Source organism: Homarus americanus, unplaced genomic scaffold (genome assembly GCF_018991925.1).
Source record: "Homarus americanus isolate GMGI-L3 unplaced genomic scaffold, GMGI_Hamer_2.0 scaffold46197, whole genome shotgun sequence".
Lineage (NCBI taxonomy): Eukaryota > Metazoa > Arthropoda > Malacostraca > Decapoda > Nephropidae > Homarus > Homarus americanus.
This window is the reverse complement of record NW_024723050.1, coordinates 7077150-7088628: the sequence shown is the minus strand read 5'-3', so window position 1 is coordinate 7088628 and position 11479 is coordinate 7077150. Positions and strand designations below refer to the sequence as shown.

Below are 11479 nucleotides of genomic sequence, written 5' to 3'. Positions count from 1 at the left end.
TGGTGGTGTAAAGTGGAGTACACCACTCACACCTACCTGTGTTGTGGTGGGAGGTGGAGCACACCACCACACCTACCTGGTTGTGGTGGTGTAAGGTGGAGCACACCACCACCCCACCTGTGTTGTGGTGGTGTGGGAGAGTACACCACTGCACCTACCTGTGTGGTGGTGCAGGTGAGCACACATACCTGTGTGGTGTGTAAGGTAGAGCACACCACTACACCTACCTGTGCTGGTGGTGTAAGGTGGAGGACACCACTACACCTACCTGTGTTGTGGTGGTGGCAGGAGTACACCACCACACCTACCTGTGCTGTGGTGGTGTAAGGTGAGCACACCACTACACCTACCTGTGGTGGTGGTGGCGGTGGAGGACACCACTACACCTACCTGTGTTGTGGTGGTGTAGAGGAGCACACCACCACACCTACCTGTGTTGTGGTGGTGTGTGTGTGAGCACACCACCACACCTACCTGTGTTGTGGTGGTGTGGGTGGAGAATCACTCTGGTGGGGTGGTGTAAGGTGGAGTACACCACCACACCTACCTGTGTTGTGGTGGTGTAGTGTGGAGCACACCACTACACCTACCTGTGTTGTGGTGTGGCGTGGAGGACACCACTACACCTACCTGTGTTGTGATGGTGTTAGATGGAGCACACCACCACACCTACCTTGTTGTGGTGGTGTAAGGTGGAGCACACCACTACACCTACCTGTGTTGTGGTGGTGTAGGTGGAGTACACCACTACACCTACCTGTGTTGTGGTGGTGTAAGGTGAGGCACACCACTACACCTACTCGGCTGGTGGTGTAGGTGGAGTACACCACTACACCTACCTGTGCTGTGGTGGTGTAGATGGAGTACACCACTACACCTACCTGTGTTGTGGTGGTGTAAGGTGGAGCACACCACCACACCTACCTGTGCTGTGATGGTGTAAGATGAGCACACCACTACACCCACCTGTGCTGGTGGTGTGATGTGAGCACACCACTACACCTACCTGTGTTGTGGTGGTGGCAGGAGCACACCACTACACCTACCTGTGTTGTGGTGGTGTAAGGTGGAGTACAACCACTAACCTGCCCTTGTTGTGGTGGTGTAAGGTGGAGTACACCACTACACCTACCTTGTTGTGGTGGTGTAAGGTGGAGCACACCACTACACCTACCTGTGTTGTGGTGGTGAAGGTGGAGCACACCACTACACCTACCTTGTTGTGGTGGTGTATGTGAGCACACCACTACACCTACCTGTGTGGTGGTGATGGAGACACCACACCTACCTGTGTTGTGGTGGTGTAGGAGAGCACACCACTACACCTACCTTGTTGTGGTGGTGTAAGGTGGAGTACACCACCACACCTACCTTGCTGTGGTGGTGGTGTATGGTGGAGCACACACCACACCTACCTTTGCGTGGTGGTGTATAGTAGAGTACACCACCACACCTACCTGTGCTGTGGTGGTGTAAGGTGGAGCACACCACACACCTACCTTTGTTGTGGTGGTGTAAGAGCACACCACCACACCCACCTGTGTTGTGGTGGTGTAAGGTGAGCACACCACTCACACCTACCTGTGTTGTGGTGGTGTAAGGGTGAGCACACACCACACCACACCTGTGTTGTGGTGGAAGTGACACACCACTGCCACCTACCTTTGTTGTGGTGGTGTAAGAGTGCCACCACCACACCCTACCTGTGTTGTGGTGGTGTAGGGTGAGCACACCACCACACCTACCTGTGTTGTGATGGTTAAGATGGAGCACACCACCACACCCACCTGTTTTGTGGTGGTGTAAGATGGAGCACACCACCACACCCACCTGTGTTGTGGTGGTGTAGGGTGAGCACACCACCACACCCACCTGTGCAGTGGTGGTGTAAGGCTGAGCACAATCAATGACCCATACCTGTGTTGGTGGTGGTAGGAGGAGCACACCACCACACCCACCTGTGTTGTGATCGTGCAGCAGTAGAGTACACCACCACACCTACCTGTGTTGTGGTTGTGTGTGGGTGGAGCACACCACCACGCCCACCTGTGTTGTGGTGGTGTGGAAGCACACCACCACCCTACCTGTGTTGTGGTGGTCAGGGGAGGAACACCACCACACCTACCTGTGTTGGGTGGTGTAGTGGAGTACACCACCACACCTACCTGTGTTGTGGTGGTGTAAGGTGGAGCACACCACCACACCCCTACCTGTGTTGTGGATGGTGTAAGATGGAGCACACCACTACACCTACCTATGTTGTGGGGTGTAGGGTGAGCACACCACTACACCCACCTGTAGCTGATGGTGTAAGGTAGAGCACACCACTACACCTACCTGTGTTGTGGTGGTGTAAGATGGAGCACCCACCACACCTACCTGTGTTGTGGTGGTGTAGAGTGGAGCACACCACTACACCTACCTGTGTTGGGATGGTGTAAGATGGAGTACACCACTGCTACCCTGCTGTTGGTGGTGAGAGGAGGCACCACTACACCCACCATGTTGTGGTGTAAGGCAGAGCACACCACCACACCCACCTGTGCTGTGGTGTAAGATGGAGCACACCACCACACCTACCTGTGCTGTGATGTGGTGAGCACACCACCACACCTACCTGTGTTGTGGTGGTGTAGGGAGAACACCACTACTACCTGTGCTGTGTGTGTGGGAGGAGCACAACCACCACACCTACCTGTGTTGTGGTGGTGTAAGGTGGGGCACACCACTACACCCACCTGTGTTGTGGTGGTGTAGGTGGAGCACACCACTACACCTACCTGTGTTGTGATGGTGTGGGCAGAAGCACACCACCACACCCACCTGTGCTAGTGGTGGTTGTGCAGGGAGAAGAACACTCACACCCACCTGTGTTGTGGTGGTGTAAGGTGGAGCACACCCACCACACCCACCTGTGCAGATGGTGTTGATGGAGCACACCACCACACCTACCTTTGTTGTGGTGGTGAAGGTGGAGCACACCACTACACCCACCAATGTGGGAGTGGTGGTAAGAGGAGCACACCACCACACCCACCCGTGTGGTGGTGTGGTGGAGCACCACCACACCTACCTGTGTTGTGGTGGTGTAAGGTGGAGAGAACACCACAACCTACCTGTGTTGTGGTGGTGTAAGGAGCACACCACTCACACCTACCTGTGTTGGGGTGTTAGATGGAGCACACCACCACACCCACTTTGTTGTGTGTGGTGTGAGTACACACCACCACACCCACCTTTGTTGTGTGGTGGTGTATAGGAGCACACCACTACACCTACCTGTGTAGGTGGTATGGCAGGAGTACACCACCACACCTACCTGTGTTGTGGTGGTGTAGGTGGAGTACACCACCACACCTACCTTGTTGTGGTGGTGTAAGTAGAGCACACCACTACACCTACCTGTGTTTTGTGGTGTGTAAGGTGGAGACACCACTACACCCACCTTTGTTGTGGTGGTGTAAGCAGATACACCAATCCTGTGTTGTGGTGGTGTAGTGGAGCACACCACCACACCTACCTGTGTTGTGGTGGTGGTGAGAGCACACCACCACACCTACCTGTGTTGTGGTGGTGCAGAGCACACCACTACACCTGACCTGGGTGGTGTGGCAGAGACACCACACACCACCAGTGTGGTGGTGTGTGGGAGCACACCACACACCCACCTGTGCTGTGGTGGTGTATAGAGCACACCACCACACCTACCTGTGTTGTGGTGGTGTAGAGCACACCACCACACCTACCTGTGTCAGGTGGTGTATGCAGAGCACACCACACTCACCTGTGTTGTGGTGGTGTAGGAGGAGCACACCACACACCTACCTAGCGTGGTGGTGGTGTAGGCAGAGTACACCACTACACCCACCTGTGTTGGTGGTGTAGGTGGAGCACACCACCACACCTACCTGTGTTGTGGTGGTGTAGGTGGAGACACCACCACACCCACCTGTGCTGTGGTGGTGTATGGAGCACACCACCACACCCACCTTGTTGTGGTGGAATAGGGGGGAGCACACCACCACACCTACCTGTGTTGTGGTGGTGTATGTGGAGTACACCACCACACCCACCCAGTGATGGTGTAAGGTAGAGCACACCACTGCACCCACCTGTGTTGTGGTGTGTAGCAGGAGCACACCACCACATCCACCAGTGTGGTGGTGTGCAGAGACACCACTGCACCCACCTGTGTTGTGGTGGTGTAGGTGGAGGCACACCACCACACCTACCTGTGCTGTAAGGTGGAGCACACCACTCACTACCAGCCAGGGTGGTGGTGAGAGCACACCACTACACTACCTGTGTTGTGGTGGTGTGTAGAGCACACCACTACACCTACCTGTTGTGATGGTGTAAGGCAGAGCACACCACCACACCTACCTGTGTTGTGTGGTGATGGTGGAGCACACCACACCTACCTGTGTTGTGGTGGTGTAAGGTGAGCACACCACTACACCTACCTTTGTTGTGGTGGTGTAAGGTGGAGCACACCACCACACCCTACCTGTGTTGTGGTGGTAAGGTGAGCACACCACCACACCTACCTTGTTGTGGTGGTGTAAGGTGGAGTACACCACCACACTCACTTTGTTGTGTGTGGTGTATGTGAGCACACCACCACACCTTACCTTTTTGTGGTGGTGTAAGGTGGAGGACACCACTACACCTACCTTTGTTGTGGTGGTGTAAGGTGGAGCACACCACTACACCAGTTGTGGTGGTGGGCGTGAGCACACCACCACACCTACCTTTGTTGGGTGTATGGAGCACACCACACACACCTACACCTGTGTTGTGGTGGTGTGGTGGAGTACACCACTACACATACCATGTTTTGGTGGTGTAAGGTGGAGTACACCACTACACACCTACCTATGTTTTGGTGGTGTAAGGTGGAGTACACCACTACACCTACCTGTGTTGTGGTGGTGTAAGGTGGAGTACACCACTACACCTACCTTTGTTGTGGTGGTGTAGGGTGGAGTACACCACTACACCTACCTTTGTTGTGGTGGTGTAGGGTGGAGTACACCACTACACCTACCTGTGTTGTGGTGGTGTAAGGTGGAGTACACCACTACACCTACCTTTGTTGTGGTGGTGTAAGGTGGAGTACACCACTACACCTACCTGTGTTGTGGTGGTGTAAGGTGGAGTACACCACTACACCTACCTGTGTTGTGGTGGTGTAAGGTGGAGTACACCACTACACCTACCTGTGTTGTGGTGGTGTAAGGTGGAGTACACCACTACACCTACCTGTGTTGTGGTGGTGTAAGGTGGAGTACACCACTACACCTACCTTTGTTGTGGTGGTGTAAGGTGGAGTACACCACTACACCTACCTGTGTTGTGGTGGTGTAAGGTGGAGTACACCACTACACCTACCTTTGTTGTGGTGGTGTAAGGTGGAGTACACCACTACACCTACCTGTGTTGTGGTGGTGTAGGGTGGAGTACACCACTACACCTACCTGTGTTGTGGTGGTGTAAGGTGAGTACACCACTACACCTACCTGTGTTGTGGTGGTGTAAGGTGGAGTACACCACTACACCTACCTGTGTTGTGGTGGGTACACCACTACACCTACCTGTGTTGTGGTGGTGTAAGGTGGAGTACACCACTACACCTACCTGTGTTGTGGTGGTGTAAGGTGGAGTACACCACTACACCTACCTTTGTTGTGGTGGTGTAAGGTAGAGTACACCACTACACCTACCTGTGTTGTGGTGGTGTAAGGTGGAGTACACCACTACACCTACCTTTGTTGTGGTTGGTGTAGGGTAGAGTACACCACTGCACCTACCTTTGTTGTGGTGGTGTAAGGTGGCGAGATAAGAGAGGACTTGGGAGGGAAGGCTGCCAGGCTGCTTCTCCTTCACATCACCAAGACCTTCGCCTTCTGCAAGAGAGGGAAGACAAGGTGATGATCACACACACACACAAACACACACACACACACACACACACACACACGCGCGCGCGCACGTGCGCGCGAACCATCCACTGTGCTTAGAAATGAATATAGGTTTTACTGTAAAATGTTCAATAAATATATTTTTTCTACCCAGTGATCCACCTACTGCTTTAGAAAGATAGTTTGCCGAATTACTGAAATGATTATTTTCATTAAAATCTTACTGAGTCAAATGTACAGCTATTGTACCCGATGACGGGTTTATGATGTGACACGTACTCGTATTCTGTGACTGATCTGACTGCTGCTTCTGGTGGTGAAATAGTAAAGTGATAATCGTACACCGATTATTATCATGTTCACTATACACACCAGTACAGTATACACCTAATGAACACCAGTGGTCTCTTTGTGTATATTCACACTTCTGTCTACTACTTCGTGGGAGAGGCGAAAGGCAGAGTGTTGCATCATCACGCGGGCGAGAGGACTCGAGCTATCAACTACAGTCTGTGTTCCTCCTCCCCGCGTAATATATTTTTTTTTAATTTTAATGGTTTCCTCTCGTGTAACGAGGATGGCCAGCCCTAGGGCCACATAGGCGTGAATTTGTTTAAAGTGTAGTAGCTGTCGCCAACACTAATACCACATCCTAAGTTAACGAGTTGCATGACCCAGTGTCAAGGAATAGTCCAAGAAGACCGGACAACTCGCCAACTGCATTGGCTAACTATTACCCTGGACTACGATGCGCAAATTGATTAACATCCAGGTTCCCAGTTACTGCTGGGTACACAGAAGCAAATGACGTAAAGAAACTTGCCCATAGTTTCACCCTGCCGGGGATCGAACTCGGGTCTGCTCGCTTGCAAGGCGAGAAAGGCGACCATTACACCGCCGGTCGCCCTGTACACGAACCGTCACACCCAGATTGTGACTACCACAACACCGATTGTAAAGGTGTTAGAATCTAAATCTCTGTCATGCTAAAGACAGACTTGAACAGACTGTCTTAGGCTAAACCTCTGGTGTTAAAGATCATTTATAACTGTGTTGATGTTTTATAAGCGATCAGAATAGTGTGTAATGCAAGTCCTGATAGTGTAATTTGTCAATATTTGGGGCTGGTCGGATGGCTGGTTACATTTCGAGGCTCTGATCAGATAACTGGTTATGTATGGGAACTAATTGGATATCTAGTCAATTTGGAGGCTCTGATATCATATCTGGTCAAGTTTGGAGCTAGGCTCTGATGGGACTTCTGGTCAAGTTTGGAGGCTCTGCTGGGACATGAACGCTTGAGAGTCTTACCAAAGGAGAGGGTGTCGTTGAGAGCTTGGCAGCCCGGCAGGTCAGGCATCAGCTCACACAGCGACGATGCCAGCTGGTCCAGCCCTTCCTGCCTCTCACTCACCGCCTAGGGATCACATGTACAGTATTATTTACACCGTAGGAAACACATATTGGTTGTTTACGCCTGAGTTAATATATACACTTATATTTACATCGGTAGAACTCATAAGCTTATTATTTACATTTCAGGAAATACAGTTGCTATTATCTCCTGAGGTGACACAAGTGCTCTTTGTGCTGTGGTGTGCAAGTGTTGTGTCAGGTGGGTCGGTAGTCTGCAGCTTACGACTATGACATTATATTAGTAACTTTTTAAGGTTTGGCGGCGCGTTTAATTAGGCACATGCGGTGATGGTTCGGAAATTGACCTGAGACAACACACTCGGTATACTTGCTGGTGTGAGGTGCTGTGGTATAATCTTATTAGACACGTGTAGAACCATAAATTGTTCAGTGTTCAAGCTCCTGACATTCGGTTCGAAAATCACGTTATGAACATGACTGTCACTTGTACGGTGCCGTGACAGTTCCGCTTGCCTGTCTGTTGGGCCCAGCAGTTGTCCGCTTCTGATCATCTCAATAGTTTAAACACAATAACCTGTTCAACACACAAAGTCGAAGGTTCTCTAGTTAACAAGTTGTGAGCAACGAGGGCTAGAACCCCTCCATAAAGCTTTCCCAGTTTAAACTTACATTTCACCATTCTAGAAAAGACGATCAGAATATCGTATATTTAGTCACTTACAACTGCGAAACAAAATAATATTGACTGTAACATACAAAATGTTGTGGTGACCGAGATACCAAGTTGTGTCTTAATGTAAACTGGCAGTATGGTTTCCTATACAGCGCCTTCAGCACAGACAAACAACATGCAGTTTTATTATTGACGAGAAGGAAAATTCTGATTGTAGTTGACACTGAACATTTGTTGTTAGAAATGTTCTAACGTAGTCATTATCGCATGTTATGTTAATCATATTTTCGGTCGTAAGATAAGATAAAAGTTTTATCTTCTCGAGAATAAAAAGAATCAGGTTTTGGCGTCAACATTTTTTTTTTCCCTCAGGCTCCTTGGGTCTTATGTTAGTCGACACACAACATACACCTGTCATTTATGTCTTTGATAAAGATCATCGCCCATCTTTCACTGTCTCCAGTATAGCCACCTGACGTTCATCAGTGTAAATGGCTCACCGCTGTATATCTGAGCCATATATCAGAGTGACTGAAGCACCACGGAACTACAACGGAAACGAAGACGAAAATCTATAGGAATCCCCAAGAGTCACATAATGAAAGTAATGCAGTTTAGGCAGATTAGATAGTTTTAAAATAATAATTAGTTAGTTACTTATTGCTCTAGATTTGTGATGAAAAAATTTCACTAATTTGTAAATAGAGAAATATTAGTTTTGGGAATTTTATATGAAAAGGCATTGTTTTAGACCTGTACAGGATATATTGAAGCTTTATAATTGGTAAGCTTTGGTTAATTTTTTGTATGGAAGATACTAACCGTACTGAGGTACCCACAACCCCCTTCTCTCGCTGACAGTGGCGAGAGCAGCGTATGGGCAAGAAAAAAGTTACCGTGTATCCTCGCTATTATTTGATTTAGATGTGTGTCATAACCTATGTATAAATAACTTTAAATAGTATTATTAGACACTGCCACATGGGAGACCATAAGACCGAACCGTGATACTTGGAGAAGTGCCGCACAAGAGGCTGTAAAACCTTCGAGGTTGATTGACTTAATACAGGCAACATCTGTGGCGTCCTTGCCTATCCGGTAATGCCTCTCGAGCCACTAACGAAGGTGATACTCATCAATTGTTCCCCCTAGTGTGTGTGTGTGTGTGTACGTACTTACGTCACTTTCATATTCCGGCAACACAACAGCAGCAAGAGCGACGGTCGTCCACACACCCACTACTGCCGCCCACGCGCTCACTCTCAGAAACATCCTGTATGTCAAGTTCTCTGTTGGGGGAAGAAATTATTTTTTAACATTAAACATGACTCAGGTTGTTACTTCGAAAGTTAAAAGAAATGCAAAAAAAAATGAAACTAGAAAGTTGTATCTGTAGAACACAGATGCACATCTTTGCACGTTGACCTCAGATTAACACAATGAATTGAGTTAAACGCTAAGTTTTGTGAAAAAATTAATTATGGTTAAAATGTACTGAAATATATGATACAGTAATCTACATGTGTTGTGAAGATGTAGTGCTCTTCAAGAACCACCTGCTTACCAAGTATCATAACTAGTTTAATGTGTTTAGAAAAGTTAGCTCATCAGGTGATGTAAAAAAGATCCCCGAATGCCAGGTTGTTAACGGAGACAAGTGCGTTATTGTTCGTTATATCCCTACGAGCAAGAAATGGTCAGTAGGCACCTCGGCCAGGATGTATAAGTAAACACTGAGACACAACCCTAATAACCCCACCATGACACTGACTTGGAACTGATGGACGGGGTCGAAACTGAGGCGCAGCTGAAGCAGGATGCTGGAGCGGTAGGTGGGAGCAGACTGGTACTGAGGTGGCGTGGGCCGCACGTTATATAGACCAGCATCCTCTGATTCTTGCCAGGGTCTCGTGGAGTAACGAGGGAATCCCGAGGCAGACTAGGACTTCCCGCTTGTTTACGTGTCGTGTGTCACACTAGGCGGGGATTCACACATAGTGATCCATGCTTCATTGTTTGTTCCCTTAAGCTACCCATTCAACGTGTTCACTAATGTTGCTAATAGTATATATTCACTTTGGGCAGATATTAATAACTCACTTTGTACGAGTGGCCTCAATACTACACTTGTACGTGAAATGTTCACCTTACAGTAGAGGTGTGAAGGTGTCCAGCAGGATTAGGGAGGATAACATTCAGTAGCAGTGGGAGGCTTTCCTTAAGTAAGAACACATTGAGGGATTTACTATTGTTATTAATATTATTGGCAGCTCACCTGGGCCGAGGGACCAGGTAAATTTATCATAACATAGACCGTCGTTCGTTGTCCGACTTGCCCTTTTCACCAAACTTACCGAAATCATCCTCGGGGCAAGAAGATTGAAGCCTATGTTAGTGCAGCCCCTGTGGTAATACTGGCCTCGCCTCAAGACAAATGCATATGTAATAATGGAGGATTGAATAATATTTGAATTTGGCGGGTATGTTGCTATCCTGAAGCTTTTGCGTGTTGCGACGGTTGGAATTTTGCTGGACAGCCCAAAATACGCTGTAATTCAAGCTGATATGTGATGGCCTTCATTCTAAGTAACGCATGTAACAGTAAGATCACTGGCCAAGGAAAGTGTCGTGTTCTAGTATAAATTATCACTGGAAAAGTACATGGGTAGGACACATAATTGTTACACTAAGTCGTATTTAAGGCTAGCACGTTTCTTGACCTAAGAAAAAATACATTTAGGTGACTTAGCGTAAGTTAACTGGGCCGTGATGAGACTGGAGATAGCGCTGGAGAGGAACTACCACAGGTTGACAAGTTGAGCTGGAATTGTGGAGTCGAGTGATGAAGTGTAGAAGTGATCCAGAGAAAGGTGTGATGTCACGCTCCAGTTCGATGGCGTCAGCTGGTGTTCTGGAAACATGTTGAAGCGAGGGAGACAGTGGGAGGAGTTGACTGACGCCTCTTTGTCGCGCCGGAACTTCTAGAGATTTCCACGCTGGTAGCCAGCGAGCGAGGGATGTGTTACACTGTGCTAAGAAAAAAAATACAATTTGAGTATAAGTAACATTTAAGTAGAATACAAAATAACTCTATGTATCCCAGTGACAACGAGTGTAGTCGTGCGGATAGCTATACAAATTATTTGATTTACCTAATTCCACTGTGACGAGATCAACCCACAAGGATGTCACTATTGTACATATTGATTCCAGTTCCACCCTCAGTTATCTTGAGCCGGCTGACAATTACTTACCACCACACACAATAGTTAACAAGCGACATAAAATAGGTCTACCTGACCTCAGGATATGAAAGTCCCTGGTGTTAGGTTTATGCACTTCAAAACACCTCTGCCCCAAATTTCCCGGCTCTGTCAGTCGTACTCTAGTCTTACACAAAGACGTTCTCCGTCGCTGACTCATGCAGGTTGGTGGTGAGAGGTGACACAAGTTGGTGGTGGTGGTGAGAGGTGACGCAGGTTGGTGGTTGTGGTAAGAGGTGACGCAA

At 48.7% G+C, this 11479-nt stretch overlaps 1 protein-coding gene across 1 annotated transcript in view; it reads right to left on the bottom strand.

The window, feature by feature from the left end:
- The window catches only part of LOC121863319 (techylectin-5A-like), a gene marked incomplete in the record, with an annotated part of 100005 nt that extends 90167 nt beyond the window's left edge, over window positions 1-9838 (bottom strand). Inside the window, 4 exon segments of the mRNA XM_042361938.1 lie at window positions 5811-5906; window positions 7233-7338; window positions 9151-9260; window positions 9731-9838. Of these exon segments, the coding sequence (XP_042217872.1) occupies window positions 5811-5906; window positions 7233-7338; window positions 9151-9243 (295 nt within the window).
- Window positions 9839-11479: the final 1641 nt, after the last annotated feature.